This window comes from Amblyomma americanum, chromosome 11, assembly GCF_052857255.1.
Source record: "Amblyomma americanum isolate KBUSLIRL-KWMA chromosome 11, ASM5285725v1, whole genome shotgun sequence".
NCBI lineage: Eukaryota > Metazoa > Arthropoda > Arachnida > Ixodida > Ixodidae > Amblyomma > Amblyomma americanum.
In genome coordinates, this window is record NC_135507.1 from 52684533 (window position 1) to 52705652 (window position 21120).

General features: G+C 46.5%; 1 protein-coding gene across 4 annotated transcripts in view; it reads left to right on the forward strand.

Moving 5' to 3' along the window:
• Positions 1 to 21120, forward strand: part of LOC144110012 (KICSTOR complex protein SZT2-like) — a 195938-nt gene that overhangs the window by 118094 nt on the left and 56724 nt on the right. For all 4 annotated transcript variants that reach the window (XM_077642815.1, XM_077642817.1, XM_077642814.1 and 1 more), the window contains 14 exons: positions 998 to 1202; positions 2840 to 2978; positions 4320 to 4416; positions 5609 to 5735; positions 7292 to 7444; positions 8090 to 8189; positions 8730 to 8791; positions 9559 to 9626; positions 10262 to 10406; positions 11531 to 11655; positions 11900 to 12064; positions 14975 to 15068; positions 16726 to 16902; positions 19377 to 19580. In XM_077642815.1, the coding sequence (XP_077498941.1) occupies positions 998 to 1202; positions 2840 to 2978; positions 4320 to 4416; positions 5609 to 5735; positions 7292 to 7444; positions 8090 to 8189; positions 8730 to 8791; positions 9559 to 9626; positions 10262 to 10406; positions 11531 to 11655; positions 11900 to 12064; positions 14975 to 15068; positions 16726 to 16902; positions 19377 to 19580 (1861 nt within the window). The remainder of the gene's footprint in view (positions 1 to 997; positions 1203 to 2839; positions 2979 to 4319; positions 4417 to 5608; positions 5736 to 7291; positions 7445 to 8089; positions 8190 to 8729; positions 8792 to 9558; positions 9627 to 10261; positions 10407 to 11530; positions 11656 to 11899; positions 12065 to 14974; positions 15069 to 16725; positions 16903 to 19376; positions 19581 to 21120) is intronic.

Sequence of the window (21120 nt, forward strand, 5' to 3'; positions counted from 1 at the left end):
GATTGGAATGGGATGCCCACGGAAATAAATGTTTATCTGCAGGACACATGACTTCTCGACAAACTTGAAATCATTTTTGTACTCCCCTTGAAATGGATTTGCTTTAATTCTATGACTGCAATTTTGTTTTGGTAATATTCTTTCTTTAGCCCTTTATAAGAATCAAACTGCATGTACGTGTCACAGGCATACAAATAGAAAAGTTACGTTAAGAATTGCTCTTGAAATTGAATGATGTCTCTTTCAAGTCGTTTCGACCACTGGGTTCGTTAAAAAAAAGTGGGTACTCCTTTGTACCAATGACTTCTTAAAAAGACCTTAAATGTTGTATGCGTTCTTGCCTCAGTCTTTTTGATGCATAAGAAGGCTTGCATGAGAATCGAAAATTGTTTCAGTAAAGTATTATGAGTCAGTTGACTGAAGGAAAACCCTCAAAAGCTCAACAATTTTTCAAAAATTTATTTTTCCCACCAAACTGTACACAAAATTCAGCGCACACGGGCGGAGGACACAGGAGGAATAGACACTGCAGCGCTCGTAGTGTCTACTCATCGTGTGTCCTCCGTCCATGTTGTGTGCTGAGTTTTGTTTTCAAGATGAATTGCATCTGACTTCCTGTGTCTTCCTGTGTGCCACTGGTGACAAAATTGTGGCCCACTCATTTGGCGCAGAGGGTTCGGAGTGCTGGCAAATGAATCGGCTCAGTTCGGCGCACAAAGTTGTTAGTCGAGTTGAAGCCTGGTATGTGTGAGGGATTCGTACCGACGACCTTTGTTCCTCGAAACCGTAATGGGGGCGACCTTCGGTGGGCCATAGCGGGCGAACCAGTGATCGCAGAGGGATGTGAGTGGTACCAAACGAATCGTAATTTCGTGATGTACACGTTGGTATCCGAATTTGTCGAAAGCATAGGTGACAACAACATAGCTAACGCTCTTCATTTGATTTCGCATTCGTGAATCGTTCTTTAATTTTTTTTTCACGCGCCCCCTGACAGGAAGCACTGGAAGCGTCAACAGAACCTACGGAGGAGAGTGCACCGGAGCAGCCTGACGGAGCATTCCGAGACCGCACTGACAGCCTGGCCTCATCTCTGGGCCACGGCATGTCTTTCCGGCCACCCCAGCATCTGCTGGAGTCGACACGCTCCACGCCCAATGCATTCAGTGAAGGGGGTGGCCAAATCAGCAACACTGAAGATGGTATGTGCTTCACAAGGCATACGTTTTAGCTTTCACTGGCGGCACAAGTGGACGCTTGATCACTTCAAAGAAAATATAAAAAAAGCATAATTACAATGGTTGTTCATGAGTAGTGTTGGCAGGTCGTTAGGACAAGGAGCGCAAGTAATCGGCCCGGTGTTGGAAAAGGATGGTTTTACTCTGGTCCTTTGTAGGACCGACCTTTGCCCATACATTTTCAATACTGGGCTGATTAGCTGTGCTGCTTGGGGCACTTTGGTTTCGTAACATGCAAATTGGGCTGGCTGAAGGCTCCTTCTGTATCGAGGCAGGCATAGTATTGGTCTGCAAGTCTTGCATTCTCTAGAAAGGTGCCTTTGCTACTGTGAGCCTCCAGTTCTTGTTTGCTCAACATCCCAAAAATAATTTAGGCCCCATTTGCTTCTGTCTTGACAAAAGGAAAGAAGCAGCTGCGCGTGCTAGTTTGATCACTGCAGAATTAGTCAAGCCTCTTTCAAGTAGGGTAGTCTGTGTCCTTTTTTCATTGACACTCACAGGAACACTTGACTAGTGTTGTTTTTGCTGAATCCTTTCTCTTCAATGTGCATAATAAGCTCCGTAGCAGTGGCCTGAATATGCACTACTACAGTGCTCAAACTGGGAGAGGTCGTGGTAGCTCAGGCTCATGTGAAATTAGTTTTCTTGTATGTAACTTGAGTTGTGTGGAAATAGATTCCAAACTCTGCATAAATTTCATTTGCTTGAGTATTACTTGTGCTACATGGAAGCAGGCTCCAAACTCCGCATTTGTGCCTTTCTTTTACGGTGTATGCCCTGTCACACCGCCAATCTCGGTTACCATGGAGTCGATGGCAGTCAACATTTTCGAGGTCCAGTTGGATGCACGGCTGCCGCAGGGCCAGTTTGAATGATCACTGAGTAAGCATGTGGTTCGACAGGTGGCGCTAGGTGTGCCAGCTTTTTGGTGAAACATGAAATGAAGCAGTAAACAAAAAGTTGCATACTGGAGTAAGCCACTGTTTTTAATTCAGATTGCTTGAAAAAAAGGTATTCAAATATCTTGCATTTCAGCATAATTCACAAGCAGTGATAGTAGACTGCCAATGAGCTATGATATGTGTACATTGTTTCAGAAGAATTAATGTTTTGCTGGCGGAGTCGCCACTGACCTCTGACCTTCCAAGTTGTCTTTGTCTTGTTCATAGCTGCACTGTTGCAAAACTTTTGGTGCACTTCTAAATGCAGGGCCATGGCATACGACGAAAGTAGCATCAGCTTGTTTACATCTTATAGTGGGCAGAGCTGTCATTTTGATTACTGAATGAATACTTGCCAGTGAGCAAGTTAAAGTAGTTTGAAATTTTGTGATTTGACACACCTCACCGCGCGTCTCCTACCCCGATGACTTCAGCGGGCAGACATGTATGGTTAGTACGAGGCTGTTCACCAGGGTGCTTGAGATTCCAAAGGTGATTTGCGAACCTTCATTGAGTCTATCCCCATTGAGTCCAACAGACATTGAAAACTGCCACACAACACCGGCCAGTACCCATTGATTTTGATCACAGCTGACTCAAATGTACTTTGTAACCACCCTTCTAACAGGAGTACTGTCCTTGTGTGGACAATTTTTGCAGGCTACGATGGTGATAGCAGTGAGTCGGACAGCGACCGTGACTGGATGAATGCGCTGGAGACGCAGCGCTCCCATCTGCCTCCCTTTTGGCTCATCCTGTGCCCATTCCTTGACCACGTTGACATCTTCTTCCACGTTAGGTAGGTTCTGTGTGCGGCGGTGCGTGTTCCCTCGAGAAAATTTAGGATTTCACATGTCGCCCGCTATTTTCTTTGAGTTTTTGTACATGACTCGTGCATGCTTTCTTTAGCTTATTGCAACTAATCTCGTTTATGTTCCCTGCCAGCTTATTTTCTTGAAGAGTACCAGAAACACAGTAAGTAGTAATTACATGTAGCAGGTCACCAAATCACGCTGTATTGCACATCACCCACAAGTTGAATGCAAAGTTAACCTTTTCATTTTTTTTTTTTTTTTTACAGCGGCAGCTATGCAGCACTTTCCTATCTGCGAGATTCCACAGACCTGCAGCTTTAGGCACCCGCAAGGTTGTGTTGTCATGCAGGTGCCTAGATGTTCCTGTAGTTGGTCAATTGGCTAGTGTCTTCAGCACAAAATTGGTGCACTGTTGGACAGATTCTTGGCAAAAATGCACCCAACTGTACAGCTATATTTTTTGCTATTCAGATCGACGAAATCTGTTCAGGTTAATGAAATCTTCTGAAGTGGGCTGCGTGGGTTTTACCGATTCTTTTAAGAACAGTGCTTTTCCTTCACAAGGAGATTTTTGACAGCTCAGGCTTGCTCGAACTTGCCGGTTCTCCTTTTGCATCGATGATCATTTGTAACAGCGGAGCACTGGCTCAAATGGGGCTTGAAAAACCGCAGCTCGTGTGTTATGGTACACTGCGGTTTTCATGTGAAAAGTCCCATGTAGTGCCGTGTTGTGCATGCTATTGCCAAAGATGCTGCTGTAGTCTGGATGTCCGGTAGTTTTTGCGTCAAAGTGCTGCCCTGAAAGTGTACAATCAATCATAAGGGTTGTCACCAAAGTAAACACAGATTTTAAGACATTAAGCTTTACTAAAAAAATTACAAAAACGCATAAATTTTATTTGGCTGTCTGTGGTATCAGAGCTCTCAATAGTGATGAAGATGAACAGAAAATTATAGGCTGGAAGTGGTTGGTGGTGATGTGCACTAGACCCTGAGACCGGCAACTAAAAATGCACTTGGCATTATAGTAGCAGTTTTGTTGTGAAAGCGGCCTGTGGTGGTATTCATCATCATCACTACCATCCCCAACATTCTCATCAGTGCTACTACGGCCACTGCAGTGCGAAAAGCCTCTCCCATATCTCTTCAGTTAGCTCCTTTTATCTAGCTCATAAAAGCTTTGCTGTCGGTGAAACTGGCGTTTTTGGCTCTAGGAAGCAGTAATCAGTCAATGTAAGCCAACCTCAGTTCGTCCTCTGTAGCCTTGTAAATACGGTCATTGAGGTGAGACTTCGTGGTGGTAGTGACTTTGTGCTCCTCTTCAGGGAGCAGCCGGAGGAGAGCTCGGAACTCCGGCAGGGCTTGGTGGTGTTTGAGAGCATTGTGGGCCTGATTCAGGACACCTGCAAAATTGTCAACCAGGTGAGTTCCAGCCCCTGAGAGAATGCCCGTTCTTTATCCATTAGCATGGACTTGTGTTGTCTACTCTTTAAAGCAAAAGTGTACCTTCTGTGCTGAGACTAGGACAACATGTCAACAGCATCCTTTTTGGTAATTTCAGCTATTCCTAGTTTCTTGTAACGTTGTGTAGCAGTGGCATGAAGGAAACCAGAACAGAGGAAAAATGCCTCAAGGGCGGTTCACATGCAAGCGATTGAGCGATCAGCGGCGCGGCGCAGCGATGCTTTTCGCAAGGTTCCGTTTCACATGCGTCGCTCCAGAGTGTTTACCGCCGCTGTGAATCCCAGTGTTGCTGGTAAAGAATACGAGCCCGCGGTTGGTTCCGGTGGTTTGCAACCATCAACATGGACAATGTTCATGCATTATTTTTCCAAGATTGCCCAAATTTTGTTAAGAAATAAAGAACTCTTATTTGTTAAATATCAACTACTTCTTACTTTGGTGCCAATAATATCATTTTTTAAGTTCGCACATGCGATGTAACCGGCGGCGTTGCGAAATTCTGAAGGCATTTGTAAACATGGACGTTCATGCTACCGGAGGGGCAGACCATGGAGCAGACGTGGAGTCGTCTGAAATGGATGTACGCGAAACATTTGATTCGTACGCCCATCTCCTCTTGCTAGAGGAATGCTGTCTGCTAAAAAAAAACAAGGCGTTGCTGGAGCTCCCAACGCCACGGCACTGGTGGGTCTTTCTTGCACAAATCCTCTTGTTGTCACGTGGCGTTTCCGCCGTGCAGTCATTGGTCAGAGGGCGGAGCTATCGCGCTGTCACTGCGAAAATTTCCAACTTTTGGAACCCCTTCGCTCTGGCCGGCCGCACCGCCGCGCCAGGTTGAAACAGGTTTTTACGCCGCGGTGACAGGAACCGCGAGCATTTTCGCTTGCATGTGAAACCAGCTTTATAGTAGGATTAGAAAGATGTGAATCACGAGAGCCCAAACGTTCTGCATACTTCAGCTTGAAACCAGAGTGATGGACAAAGGGTCATTCATCTAGTGGGTATGATAATAATGCAAAACGAAGGATGTAGAAAATTCTTTGATGTTCTGGCTTTCAAGTGGACTAGCATTTTTCTTGTCATGGCCTCCTTCTAAGAGGTACGCTTAAGCTTAGCTGAAGTTTTGTGCGGCCTTGTTTTATTTGTGCAGATCCTGCTACTCCAGCACCTGAACAACACACGCATGTGCAACCGACTGCTGGTGCCTGAGGCAGCTGAAGACATATGGAACAGAGACTCTGAGATGGAACCTGCCAACACCACAGCATCAGCGTATGGTGTGTATTGTCTGTTGTAGCTTCAAGGTGCACCTGTATGGCCCTTTGTGTAGGGCAAGCTATCAGATACCTACTGGTCTGCTGACTAACCCAGTTAAAAATGATTTTTTTTTTTTTTGCTAAAGTGGTGGATTACAGTTGACGACCAAAAATTTGGGCCCCTGATTTTTCGAACATGCTTGATTATTCAGACTTTTTCACAGCTCAATTACATCGTCCCCATAGAGCCAATGTTTAAGAGCGCCTGAAATTTTGGATGCATCGCAACTGACCGCTTGATTTTTCTGACTTCATTTGCGCTCTCGCAATACCCAAGTCACCATACAGTGTGTACATTAAAAACCTTGTTCATTCAAACTGCAAGGAAGATTGAAAACTTTATCAAACAAAATGAAATTCAAGCTAGAAGGAAGCCTCTTAAATGGTGGCGGGGCTGATAGTCGTCATGAGGCGGCAAATTGCGCCCCCAGAGTTTTGAATGGATGCTGTTCTTGTACGTTGTCCACCGCAAAAACAGTAGTCAAAGTTCGCGGAGCTCATCTGCGCTTAATCTTTAGTCCCGAATATGAGAAGAGGTGGCAGTGACATGTGTTGGAGGCACACAGCCTCGCAGAGATGGCGAGCACGGAAGAAATAGGTGCATTCCTAAATAAAAAAAAAAATTTTGAAATAAGTTTCAAAACGAGGTGAGCTTACCTGCAGCAAAGTGGACCCACAGCAAACAGACAGGACATCTCTCATTATGTGCAAGCCATCACGGAGTGCATACTGCTGGTTACGATACCGATTTTTTCTTTAATCGCTAGGCCTAATTACGAAGTGCCAATGCTGACAGAGCGCTTACTTCGGCCTTTTGTGTGTTCTTATCGTTTCGCAATCTTCTTCCCTTACCGGTCCCTTCGTACTGCGGGTGTGGCGCAGTTCCCGCAGCAGCAGGTTCGCTTTCTGGTCTAAACTTTGTCCCAATCCATGCGTTTGCCTGCGAAGGCCAGCAGCGTTCATGGTTGAGAAAATTGAATTTAAATATCTTCTCGCCTGTATGTTCAAACTCCTAACATTCTTACCGAAAAGGATAGGCTGCCACTGTTTTAATGCGAAAGGTGGTTCGACGTAGCCTTGGGGATCCACAACCAAAAGTTCGCAACCAAAATATGTTTCCATCACCACAGCCTGTTAATAGAAAAAAAATATTTTGGGGTTTAACGTCTTGAAGTGACACACGAGGGACGCCATAGTGCACGGCTCTGGATTAATTTCGACCACGTAGGGATCTTTAATGTGTTATCTTTAACCTGTCAGTAGAAGATGACGCTAAAAAATGTTTGTTCAGCTCAATTGCTGGAGGTCTTCCTGCTTTTTCTTCCTTCAGCAAAATGTTGATGACCTTAGAAACAGACAAAAATTGAGTGTTGGAGCAGGGCTGGCTTCAGCGTTTAAAATTTTTGCTTTTTTAAATCTGTGGGTTGAGGCCTCTTCAACGTGCGGAGCCCCGTACTTAGAAAAGCTTCCGTCCTTGCTTGACCTTGCTTCTCTTTCTTTCTCCTCCTCTCCCAAAGACAACGATGGCTCTGGTGATGGCCACAGCGACTACTTGGAGGCGACGCTCAAGTTCAAGCCTGGCGCCTTCGACTGCAGCATAGTCTGGTCCACACACTTCACTCTCCACCCACGGCTCAACACAGGGCCCGGCCGCAGTGGGGTCTCTCGTGGTACGCCCTCCTTTCCTTGTTGGCTTTTTATTTTTTTCTTCTCATTTATCACCTTTTGCAAGGGCGCAGATTGCAACCACAAAGTTCATGTCTGAGGGGGGGAGAGCGGGAAGAGGGTGGTAAGAAAGGGAGAGGTGAATCATGCCAAGCTGGGGAAATCCACTCAGGGAAACGGTGTTAACCTGACGCATCTGCACGTGGAAATTTTTTTCTGCCTGCTTGCACCGATTTCGGTGACATCAGGAGACGGGGAACGAGCAGAGTGGTTCAGGGTACTAACACAGGTTAATGACATCCTAGTCAAAATCAAGAGGAAGAAATGGACACGGACAGGAGACAAGCAATGCGAAGGCAAGATAACCATTGCCCGTTAAGGGTAGCGGAATAAATTCCAAATGAAGGCAAGCATGGCAGGTGCGGGGTAAAAAAAAATCAGGTGGGCGGATGAGATTAGGGAAGTTTACAGGGATACAGGAGAAGCCTTTGTTGTGCAATAGGCATAGTTCAGCTGATGGTGAGTGCGGCATTTAATACAGCTGTATCGAGATCAATATGAGCTGGTCTATTATATGATATGTCATGTTCCCAGTTTTTCTGATAAATGTTGTTAATGACTGCTACACTTTTGTTCCCCTATTCTGTCAGGCCTTCAAGCCCTGAGAGCAGTGCTGACTGGTTTCTCGGTGAACAATCGTCGGAACATGTTTGTCTACCAGGAGAACTCTGGTTCTGTCTTTTACCTGCGGTGAGAAGGAATGCTTATTAGTCCCACTTTGCGTACTTCGAAGTATGATAACATTGATCAGTTGACTTGTTGTTGTGTAGTTCTCTATCAAAATAAAAAATGACGGGTGAGCTGGGTTAGGCCAAATGTAAATTAGGTGAGCTCACACTTCAGTTTTCACTTCGGTTTGGGTTTTGATTCAAGGCTCAGTTTAAGGGGCAACACGACAACGATGTGTTCTAGATCCGTCGCGCACGGATGGAAGTTGATGTAGGCAATGACATCCAAAGCACAACGCGAGACTCCACTGTAGTCGGAAAAGTTTTACAGAAAGGTGCCGATCATGTAAAAGCCGCATCCTGTCAAAACCATGAAAGAAAAGTGCACCTCTTACACGTGTGCGTGCGTGCATGCGTGTGTGTGTGGTATTTTATGAGCTCTTTCTTCATGCAGTCTGTCATTTTTGCCTAGGCTATCACTGTGGAATACAAAGTGATGATATTTTTGGTTTTTTATCTTCAGCTTAGCATGTGTGTTCCATTCCATTGTGTTGTGTTGCAGGCTTCATGAAGTTCCTTGTCATGGGCGACATGGCCGTGCCGAAGACGATGTCTCATTTTCAGGTTTGTTCTGATCTTGAATGTCTGCTTTTGAGCAGTCTCACTTTTTAAGCGACTGCCATCGCAAGGGCTTAGGCTGCAGTGTTTGCACGAATATAACGCAAGTTTTATTCTTTGCTTAATCATTTCAGAACTTGTCTCGTGTTATATTTGGAACCAAGATACGAATAAACCTTTTTTTTCTCGCTATTGCTCAAGGTAGCTGTGGCAACCTTCACCACTAGACTTGCGAGCTGCTAATGAACGTGAAAAGACAGTGGCACAGGCAATTGAAAAACAGAAAGTACTGGAAGAATTGAGTGCAGTAGGGGAAGGGAAGACAGGCGAACAGGCATAGGACTGGGCTGCGCGAAGCACTAAGCAGCAGTGACACGGCGATGATGGGGCCGCTGCTGCTTGGGAGGCTGTGTGCATTAATGCGTTACATTGCAGTGATGCAGTGATGTTGCTCGCTTTTCTGAAGAACTGCCTCTCAAATAATGTCTTCATACCCGTTTCTTTGGTGTTTTATATGTCGTCTATGTTTTTTTTTTCCCTGAGCTCTGGGCGCAACGGGTGTAGTTGGCAAGAGCAAACTGTGATTTTTTTCCATTTTTCTAAGGTGTGAAACTTCCCTCTCGCCTTAAATTCTGGGTTGTATAATGTATGTGTAGATATGGGAAATGTGCTAGTAGTGCTGGAAATTATTTGGCGGTTACCTCACAGCATCTGAGGGCAGCTATTCTGGAACTTATTGTTTTGTTTGTTTTTCATTTCCAATGGCCCCGCAGGCTCAAGGAGCTCCTCCCTGGTCAGCTTGGTTCAGAAGAAGGCAGCTGCCGAACAGGAGGAAGAATTTGTAAGACTAAGCTTCACCGTCACTATTAAAGCCAGCTTACCAATTTGCATTGGCTAGTTGGTCAGCTGGTTTGCATGCACGTGTATCACAGCTGAAAAAGTTGTGATAATTTTTCATTGTGGAATAGACCAATGAACCTGAGCAGCCTATTTGAGGAAGGTTGAGACATGGGACGTTTTAAAGAACAGTAGCAGCAGCATCAGCAGCAAAAAAGAAAAAGTTTTTAAGGTTTCTATGCTACAAGCACTGTGACATTCCAAGTGTACACACAGCAATTCAGCCAACAATGGACATGCCTTAATTCTGGCATGACAATGTGTACTTGACATTTGACTTAGCTGTTGTGTTTACATAAGCCACTCTTGTGCAAGGCTAAAATTTAGTGTTACTCACAGAAGGCATTACCTTTACCGCTGCAAATCTCATAGTTTTGAAGACATAGTTGCAATTTAAAGCAAGACAGTTTGCTTCAGAAGCTCTCTTGAGATTTTATCTCTCTGAGATTTTATCTCAGAAGCTCTCTTGAGACACCACTGGGTCGTCAATTCACATTGAAAACCAAGTGGTGGCATCACTGTGGACTGCCCAGCTAATTGCAATTGTTTTCAGTGAGAAATGCGGTGCGCATGTTACAGGACTTCCGGCCTCGCCTGAGCTCGGGCCACTCTGACCGGGACCAGTCTCATGACACGGTCAGCATGACTTCGCATGCCTCAGGCGGCCACCGCAGCAAGTCGCAGCAATGCGTCGTCATGAACGTTCACGGCATCGTCCAGCCAGGTGAGCTGGTAGCACTGTATCGACGTCCAGGGATTGCTCTCATGCAAGACAGATGAGGCAGGTTCTTCTCGCGGTTATTGTGCACACATTTTTTCTTGCCTTTTATCAGAGGCCTTCTCTTAAAGAGCGTTTGTCGCGTGCACCTCACACAGATCACAACGGCTGGATTTGGTTGCGTGTACTTGAATTGTGAGTAGGCTTGTGGAAATATTCTTTAATTTGGATATTTGGTTGAAGAGTAAAGTATTCGATAGTCATCATCATATCGTCAGCCTGACTACGCCCACTGCAGGGCAAAGGCCTCTACCTTATCTCTCCAATACCTGCGGGCCGAACTTACTCAAGCCTCATAAGTAGGTTGGCATCACATGTAGGTTGACTCCCCAATTTTCGGGTGGCTATTTTTGCAGGAAGTTGGCATAGCATCAATGACTGCAACAAAGCTTCAGCACCTTTTCCTTTTCTTTTCTCATACAATGGCCTTGTGTGTTAGAAAAATACATGGTTCTTGAAATGCCCATTGCGCCGTTCGACCTCTATGGTGGGCCAAAAGTATTGGAAATATTCGCTTCAAAACTATTTGAAGAAATTTACACTTCACCTCAGACCAAAAAATTGCTTTTTACACAAATCTAATAATGACGCTTCTTTTAACAACTGGGTTAGTGCTAGGCCAGCACAAGGGGTTGTTTTTTTTTTGGAAGGACAATAGCCACTGATACAGGATGGACCTTTTGGCAGTGCTTTCAACTCTTTTGGTGTAGTCGACTCTCGGTAACACCCATGGAATATAGAAAATTTGTTTGAATTTTGCAGGGTTTGTCTAAACAGAACCATTTTAATTTCCTGGACGTTGAGGGGTCTAATGCGTCAATTTGAATAAACTGGCTTCTCGAATTAAACAAGTTTAAATTAATGAGAGTCCGCTATGCTTGCTTTGATTTGCTTGGCACAAACGCACCTTCTTTTCGTCAAAACCACCTCCTCCATTGAGGTCAGCTGCATGGGAATGACTAGCCATTTATATAAATGTGTAATTAATAATGAGAAATCAATGGAGACCAAGTGTTTTTTCGTTAGTTTTTTTTAGAACAAAGGGTACATGTTTTCGCCCCTCTGCACAGGCTTTGCCATCAAAGAGGAGCTGGTCTCGGTCATGCAGAACCGCCTCGACGATGCAGTCCTGGAAGTCCTCACAACCACCTTGGCACGCAATCCTGCATGCAACCTCACGATTGACGATGTCCAGGTAGGTAGGCAAGAGATGCAAGACTTTTGTTTTAGTTAATGCAGATCTTTTCTTCGATGTCAAAATTAATTTTCTTTGCACAAACCCCCCCTTTTTTATAAAGAGAACGTTTACTTCAATTGCAGTGGAAAATGATCATTTCACTAGATAATCGATTAAGGAAACAAAAAAAAATTATTTTTCGGCTCTTTCACGGGGACGATGATGATGATGACTGTTGCTCCGCCGTCTTGTTCCTCTGCAGTTCATCCAGAAGCCTCAGAAGGAGCCCACGACGCAGCTGTACTGCACAGTGCAGGCGCAGCTGCTGCCCTACCTGCAGGCCCTGCTGGAGTACCTGCGGCAAGACCTGCACACTTTCCTGCCCACGCCCAAGTACACAGATCCCAAGCCAGAGAACCACTTCAAGGTGAGGGCATGGAAAATACCTACACACTACTTCCGCAGAAGGCAAACACTTCTTTTCTGATTGTGGTACTCAGCTGCTGGTTTCATTAATTTTGTATGCACGAGAAAACAAACGCAGTTTGCCTGCAGGGCCAGAGAAGGCAGTGGTGCTTTCTGGGGCGGCATAATTCTAGGTTCATTTGCCAACATATCACCGAACATTTTTCTGAAGGTGTTGTGAAGACAGTTGTTCACTGCGCACATTTTGTGAAGATGATACCTAAAGCTATTTGCTTGAACATGAGGCTCCCTTGGATGTTTATGTGCCAGGCCTGGGCCGCCCCTTTTGGAGTAGGCATTTATGGGTCGTATTAATACTTAAATATGCGAGAAGCAGGGATGCTGACTGTCTTGCGCGCAAGAACACTGATGAAAACTACAGTAGACGCTCGTTAGACGGAACCTCCAGGGACCAGGAAAATACGTTCCGTTTATCAGGAGTTTCGTTTTGAGAGAGAAGGTTCAGGATTTTGTAATCCGTTCCGCGCTGCTTGGTCCCGACGAGGCAGGTGTGCGCGCAGTTGGCAGTCTCCGCGGAAGCGGATCTCAAATGCGAAATCTAGATAATAAAGACAACGGTACACTATGGGCACAAACTTTATTGCACAAAAGCAGTAAGCAGTGAACTTTTTTTTTTTCAAAGCACTACTGAAATTTAAAAAAAAAATTTCAATAGTCCACTTATTCCGTGGAAATCAGTGGGAACTGCAGTTTATTGGCTTGTGGAAAAGGACTTCATGTTTGCTTGTTTTATCTCTCGCAACCGTTTTCTTTGGATGGCGCCACCCATACTAGACAGGCTGCTCACTTCTGCAGAATTTTGGGGAGCCGACTTGCTCGCCAGTCCCCGCATGCTGTCGTGTCTGCAGCGGCAGCCTCCCCTGAAATGGCACGACACTTTATGCCATTCCGATCTTTAAATCTCGTCAACCACGCTTCGCTGCACGAGAAATCTTCGATGCCGAGCTGCAGAACAAATTCTTCTGCTTGCGCGTGAATGAGTGGCCCGCTGATCGGAATGTTTTCACTGCGGGCTCTCCGCAGCCAAACCACCAGGCACTTCTTCAGATCTTCGTGGTTGGCCACCCGCAGTCGTTTTCTTTGAGGACCAAAGCGCGACGTCCTGAAAGCCTGCCGCAGCTTATCCTTGTCCTGAAGTATCCTCGTGAGGCTGCTCTTGGGGACAGCGTAGTTCGTCGCAAGCGCTGTTTTTGTGAGCGACCACTCTCAAAGTTGTTGATATCACCACTTCGCGCAATTTTGCGTGCGCTCCTAGACACCCTTAGAGCGTGTGGGGGTAGCGGTCTCGGTCACAAAGGAAATGCCCTCGGCTCAGCGTGGCAAGCTCAGCCGGAGACCAGCTACCAAGTGACAAGGTAGTTGGTCGTTTGGTGCCCAGCTTTCACCGGTCGCAAGCCAGAGAATGAGTCAGAGCCATAGGTTCACAAAACAAAACAAAGTTATACAGTTAAGACACGATACAGAGGTTTTCACAATCACTCGTACGAGCACATACAAAGTGATTTACAAATACAATGCAGCTCGTGCAAAGTAACAATAGAGAGAGATACAATTCAACAAAATCTTTGCACCTAAAGTGCAGTAGCACAGAGAGAGACAAATAAACAAAACACAATTTGTTCACCGGGCACTGCGACAGTCCGACGACCTGAGGAGCTCGACAGGGCCGTCCCGCAGGTTGGTGCACGTTGCCTCTCTGGTCCGGGCTGGGCGAGTGGTGTTCTCCCGGGAGTCGAGCGGGCGCACTTCTTGGAAGCTTAAACGGCGACTCTGGCTAACAGACAGCGGTTGAAGCCCCTCATTTATAGGCGCAGTCCGCGTCTGTTTGTTCTTCGCGCCAAGGCAGGCGCGCACATACATGCAGCTTCAACTGCACAAACTCCTTCCCCTTCTCACGCCGGGCGCGCGACCCGATTGGTCAAGCGGGGAGACCACCGTCCAGAAAAATCTTGGTCATTCTCGGCACGCTGAGGCATTGGCGCAGGAGCGAAGGGGAGAGGGTATCACTTTGGCGCTGTCACGGTTACCCCCTTTCCGTCGACAACGAGCAGAAACTTCTCCGACATTCTAGAAGAATCGACGCCGCGCGACCATGCCTCCCTCGGCGCCGCGCCAGCGAGCTGAGTTGCAGCAGTACGCGCAAAGCTATGCACTCTCCGGGGGTCTTTCCCCGCTCTTTTTGTTTTATTTTACCGCGCGCGGGTGCGATTGCTTAGGCGCAGCGCCGGTTTTTTTTTCGAAAATGCGCCGAATTTTGTGACAGTTGATTATCTCCACCTTCCTTTCTAGCGTAAGGGCATTGTGAGGTCGCGTCTGCGCTTCCATCGGATGCTGACTTCGCGACGAAATGTCGCAGACGACGCTCAACAGCGGATGTAAGGCCTAGCTGAACACAACTGCAAGCACATTGTGACAGGTTGCAGTGTGCGAGAAAACCGGAAATGTCTAAAGACGGAAATCGAAAAAAGGGGAGGGGGGAGAAGGGCAGTGATGCGTACCGCAATGGGGCTGCGCATTCACGTCAAGTTGCAGTTTCAACCCTATTTTTGGTTCCGTTTACACGGTGGTCGGAAAATTTTTGTTCCGAATAACGAGATTTTTTTACATTGCCTTAATACAAAACCAACCAACTGCGAGGCGTTTGTTCTATTTAAGCGTTCGTTCCGTTTAACCATCTTCTGTTTATCGAGATTCTACTGTATGTAGGGTACAAGCAAAAGGTGTGCCGTTACGTTGAGGGCTGGTACTAATAATGTTGACTACAGTCAGCTTAACCTTTTGAATGCTGTATTCAAGGCAACTTTCTCCCCATGTCAGTGCAATGCTGAGTGTCAGTCACTTGTGTATGTAGCCCTACGTGGAGCACCCTGCGCACGCCCTGTGCCACAAGGATGAAGATGTGTTCCTCTTCAACCGTTTCAAGGCCATGGGCACTCCCAGCAATGGTATGGCGCCCCTTAACCCTCACCAGCTCCCTCTCTCTGTTCTCGCAGTGCAGCATGTCATCTTTCCCACATTGGTGGTCCTCGGCATGGTCATACTAATGCGGCAGCTGTCTAAACATCGTTCTTCTATGGCTCAGTAATGAATGACATCAAAATGAGTTTCTTGTGTTATTAATTTATTTTGCTTCACATTTTTTCCGTCCTCATCTCTATCTGTACGGTGCTTGCAGCATTCATAACTAAAATGAGCTGTGATGTTGTCGGGGGTGGAATACGCAGCACTAAAAAACAAAGGTTTAGACCAAAAGCAAGCTTTAATAGAGTTGGGTCATTTTTCTGGAAAATGTTTATCAATATGTTACAGTAATTTTCTGCTAACATGGCTCTCTAGCTGCTTTGGTTTTGTTCTTTAGTCGTAAAGTGGTCTTGTACTGTTAAGAAGTGAAGCTGGAAGCATGAAGTAAGCACAGAAAAGGCCTGCATATTATATGCAAGATAACACATGAGCACACAGTTAGCCCTGGAGGAACAATGAGGAGAATGCCATTCAAGTATTGTTCCGAGTGAAAATTGACTCTCTGGCTCTTTCTGGGCATGTTCACATCTGTCTGGCAGCAAAAGGCACATTGATCGCAGAGAAAATTGAATTAAAATTGAATTAAACATTTTTACCAAAAAGCACAAGTTGTGCCATTATTGCGAAGTAAATGGTGACATAGCCTGGCCTCCGTAATCAATGCCCAAAAATTGATGTCAACACTCCGCGATTTACTTGTGAAATTGGGTAGCAGTGTTGACACTTGTATTTTTGTTTTTTGGTCTTTTCTAGCTTATAGAAGCTCCGTTTTCGGCAAGAGTCATCTCCTTGTGATCAGAACTTGGTAAACTATCAGTGTAGGCCAATTTCTCTACTTGTGCTCAGTGTCCTCATTGTATAGATCCGTTGACCAATCACAGCAGTAAAGAAATCAATGTTTCAATGTTCAGCTAGCCGCCATGGTGGCTCAGTGGTACGGCGCTCGGCTGCTGACCCGAAAGACGTGGGTTCGATTCCGGCCGCGGCAGTCGAATTTCGATGGAGGCGAAATTCTAGAGGCCCGTGTACTGTGCGATGTCAGTGCACGTTAAAGAACCCCAGGGGGGTCGAAATTTCCAGAGCCCTTCACTACGGCGTCCCTCACAGCCTGAGTCGCTTTGACACATGAAACCCCTATAAAGCATAAACCAAACCATAATGTTCGACTCTTCTAAACAAGTCAGAGACATCAAAATTGTTACGTTTATAGTTTCTTCTTGCAATTAGCTTCCTGTCTAGGTACCAAGAAAAGCTTTAACAGCGGGCTGCTTCCTTGTTGCACAGGAGCAGTGTCATGAATGTGGGCAGAGCTTCGTGGCAGACTTAAGTTGTATCCATCTGTAGAGCAACGATGGATGGGGAAAGAAGGAGGGTGGGCATCTCGAAAGAGACGAGGTATGTGCATGTGCGGACTGCACGAGGCTGACGCTGACAAGCATCCCATGACGGCTGCTTCTGTGGTTTGCAAAGCATGCAGAGGGTGGTGCATCTGAGTGCAGCCACTGCTTCCTCCCTGGAGCCAGCATGCTCTCTCTTGGCCTTTTTTGTGATCTGCCTTTTCCCGCCGTCTTTGTCGCACAGGGATTGCCTGCATCATCCTGTCCATGGTGGATGCTCAGGGGCGGCCGGTGCAGTTCCTCAGCTGTCCATTACCCAAGGCGGGAGCGTTCAGCTGCACCGAAGCGCCCACCGAGTACCAGGAAGTCTCCTTCCTGTCCCGCGAGGAGGTCAACGATGCCAGCGCTGATGGAACGCCTGGTGAGAAAAACCTTTCCAGGCCTGCTTGCTTCACCCTTGTTGATGTTGCCTCCACTGGTTTCATTTGGTTTCGTTGATCACCGGGCATTGATCTTTGTCCAGATTTCTGCTGTAAACGAGTGAAGGCTTTGATTACCTTATGTGTTGTCGGTAACCTATATGCACAGTGTTGAAATTGCTGCTTCTCAAACTTCTGTCGCTGTCTTTATCTCAGTAGGCACCTTCAGTAGGCACCCTCAGTAGGCACCCTCAGTAGGCACCTTCAGTAGGCACCCTCAGTAGGCACCCTCAGTAGGCACCCTCAGTGGCACCTTCTCAGTGGCACCTTCTCAGTAGACACCTTCAGCAGCATTCGTCCTGTCGTATGTGTGTCTATTTCGTCCCTGTTTTTTCGTGCTGCTACGTTTTTTCAAGATGGTTCAATATAGTCTTTTTACCACTGTGACTGTGCACTACCACAAGCAGTTTACCTTTTGCTACAGTTTCAATGCTATTCACCTGGAAGCTAAGAAGTTTTCTGAGCCTTCCGCATGAAAAATTCTGCACGGCCCATCTTCCTTCTATGGTTCTTGGCCTGCTTGTTTTCTCTGGCTGGTTTCAGTGTTGTTTTAAGCTGAACAACATTCTGCTTTTACTGTACTCTGACAAGATGAGTATGTGTAACAGAAGAAAAACAACATGCTTAGATCATAAGATTACTCAAATCAGCGAGAAAAGCCGCCGCGGTGGCTGAGTGGTTATGGCGCTCGGCTGCCGGCCCGAAAGACGCGGGTTCGATCCCGGCCGCGGCGGTCTAATTTCGATGGAGGCGAAATTCTAGAGGCCCGTGTACTGTGCGATGTCAGTGCACTTTTAAGAACCCCAGGTGGTCGAAATCTCTGGAGCCCTTCACTACAGCGTCTCTCATAGCCTGAGTTGCTTTGGGACGTTAAACTCCTATAAACCTATCAAATCAGCGAGACTAAGTCAGATGCCAAGTACTGCATTGTTGTAGAGCTCAGTCATGCTTAATGCGCTCACTTTTTCTTTAAACGGGCAGTGCTCGCATGGAGCACTTGCCAGCATTATCTTGCAATGCTAATACTGCCTCCTGTCACTCACAACTTCTCTTGGCATTTTATTAACTTCAGCAGTACTGCGGATATGGACAGCAACAGTGGGAGATAAAAATGTCACAAACAGTCAGAGCACAAATGCTGGATATTAACAATTAACGTTTGTAAAAAAACAATTTTTCCTCTTGGTAGCTTTCCTGGCATTTTATGTTTCACTTTACAGTGAAACCTTGTTATATCGAAGAGGTGAAAAATCATAAAATAGCTCTTTATACCTGAAACTCGTAATACAAGATTTCGCCAAAAAACTCGCACAGGAGAAGTGCAGTTTAGTCATTGAAAGGATATCAGCTAGGAGAGGCCTTTTTAGAAGTTCTAGAGCCATTTCAAAGCCTCTCGTGGCGACCGCGGAGGCCGCGAGAAACCGAGAGCCTAACGATAGGTTGGCTTCCCCGCACATCGACACCAGCACACAGAGGCGGCAGGTCAGACGTTACCTAGGGCGGCTTCCCCGCGTTACAGCGATGTTGCATGAAAAGTTGGGCTCCAGATTAAAAGCTGCCGCCGTTTTCACTACTTCCCTGAAAGTCAACATTTACAAGGGATGGCTACTGGAAGGTTAGAACCGACCACGGCGATGGTTTATGCTGCTGGTTCCGGGGTACTATCGATGGGTGCGAGAGGTTCAAACAGGTGCCATCTGTCCGGCTACCAACTGTTCACACTGCTATATCTTCCATGGTGCTGTTGGGAAATGCGAGGCAAAGTGAGAACATTGGCCCGAAGGCTTGCTGCACCACCACTGGTCACTGGTGTAGTGAAACAAAGCCTGCCGCCAGTCATACAAGCAGGCACAGCTTGGTGCTCAGCAGTTTGATATACCTTTTCTTACGTACCGCAGCAGTGGCTGAGTAGTTGAGCATTAGCCTCGCATGCGGGAGGATCGGGGTTCGATCCCCAGCGCCACCGGGTACTCACCAGTGATACAATGGGTACAAGCTTCCCCTGCTTGATGCTCAGCTTCTTTAGGGTGCAATGCTTGGGAAATGGGTCTTTGACTCCACCTTGAGCAAAAGGAAAATACCTTATGCCATGGCACTCTTTGGCCATAGATGCCCTTGTGCCATAAAAATCCATAATCATCATCACACCTCTTTTATGGAAAACCACATTCGGTTTATAAATTAAGAATTGCTTGTGTTTATTAAAAACATTTAGGAACAGTTCGATATAGCCAGTAATTTGTAATATTTGTGTTCGTTATATCGAGGTTTGACTGAATACAAAGGCACGAAATTACGCAGGCCTCAGAGCCACCCCGCGCCTTGTCTTCTGATGAGGGATACACAGGCGTGCGTTTTATCTCAACAAAGATGTCTAACGTCCTTAGATAACAAACCCCTCTCTCCGCTTGTGTAGGGCCGATGGCGATGATCCGCTTCCAGGTCTGGTGCGTCGGCAAGGACTACCAGGAGCACCTGGTGCGGAGGCTGCAAAGCACCGTGCAACACGCCTACTGGGATGTGCTCATGGAGTACCGCCTGCTCACCTGCCCCGTGTTCCGCGAGGCACAGCAGGAAGGGGAGCCTGCCTGCTTCAGCGAGCCACCGACGCCCGTCAAGGGTGTGTGGGATGCCGCTTGTGGCCATCTTCCTCTTCTTGCCTTCCTTTCTTCTCTCGCACCTGGAGCAACCTACTGTATTTTGCTGCTTATAAGTTAACCCCTACCAGCCTGCAGCCTTTGCTGACTAAAAAAAAGCTGACTCCAATATAAGTCGACACGTACATCCTGCTCACACACTCTGCAGGATGCATTGCGGCACATGCAGCTCAAATAAAAAAAAACGCGAAACGATGCAGTCATAAGGTCTTCACTCAGGTGCAGATGGAGATCAAAGGCAATGAATTGGTGCCTCATCCTGCCTTCCATACTTTGTGCACAGCTGCTGATTAGCGGTAAACTAAACTGGTCCTGCAGTTTTGGTTCGCGTTGTGTCGTGCGCTCCGGATGTTACCGGAACTTTGCTTCCGCTCTGTCTGTTGCTTTTGAGGGAAAGCGACTTCCCGTCGAAGTGAGCTAGGCGAATGGCGCGAAATTCAAATTTTTGTATTGGAACCGATTTGCACACGAATTATTTTTTGTTTAATTGTTTGTTAACGCACGGAGCTCGATGCATCCTGTCGGCAACAGGCACCGGCACGATGCACGTAATCTACCTGTGGCTTGGCAGTAGCTACCTTCGACCTCACAGATACGTCAACCCGTAGTTTCAGATGGCCACTTTTAGGAAAATAATGTCGACTTATATGTGGCAATATGCAGCAGCTCGGAGACCTCTTCTGCAGCTCTCGGGCATTGCCGGCTTTGAGTGTGAACAGGGTGAACGACTAAGCGAGTTGATGTTGCATTTCTTGTGATTTAGATGAGAGCTTGAAACAGATGCGACACAAGACAAGAATTTGACATAAACATGCCCTGTCTGTTGTACTATAAAAGGCTACATGGGGGCTTCATACGCGATGAAGAAAGAGAAGGAAGAGGGTATGGCGGCAGCCAGAAGACTGGCTTTTTGCTGGCGACCCGCTAAGAGATGGCACCAGAGTGGGTGCCGAGGAGAGGAGAGCGCTGGTGGACCGTTTTTGAAATAAACAGTTTTTGAAATGAGAACCTGTAAAGGTTAAAAAAAAAATCACCCGGTATAGGTTATGCATGCAGTGTAAACACCAGCAACAGCAAGGCATTGCAGCTATGGCCTTTTTCTGCTTGTGCCTTTGTTACTCTGCCCTCAGGCTTTTGGAAGCTTCACAAGGCACCTAGAGGCAAGTGTGCTTTGTTGGCACTGGAAACGTTAACCATTGTTGTGATTCGCTAGTTTATTTTTTTTAAACGCCTGACGTATGGCACTTAAAGTGTGGCTGCTTCTGTTCAATCAGTGTTGACTTGCAGAGATTTCGGCGTGTTTAGAGATTACAAGGAGGAGTGGAAACGAGAGGAGTAACAGTGACACTGGTAGCATATGGGCCGTGCAGGAGGTTATAGGTGCAGCAATTGATTTGCTTTCATGACTGTACAAGACAGAGCCCTTGCAAAACAGATATAAGAAAAAAGGTAGCAGATGTGTATGCTGAACTGCCTTTTTCCTACTGCTTCGTGCATTGCTGT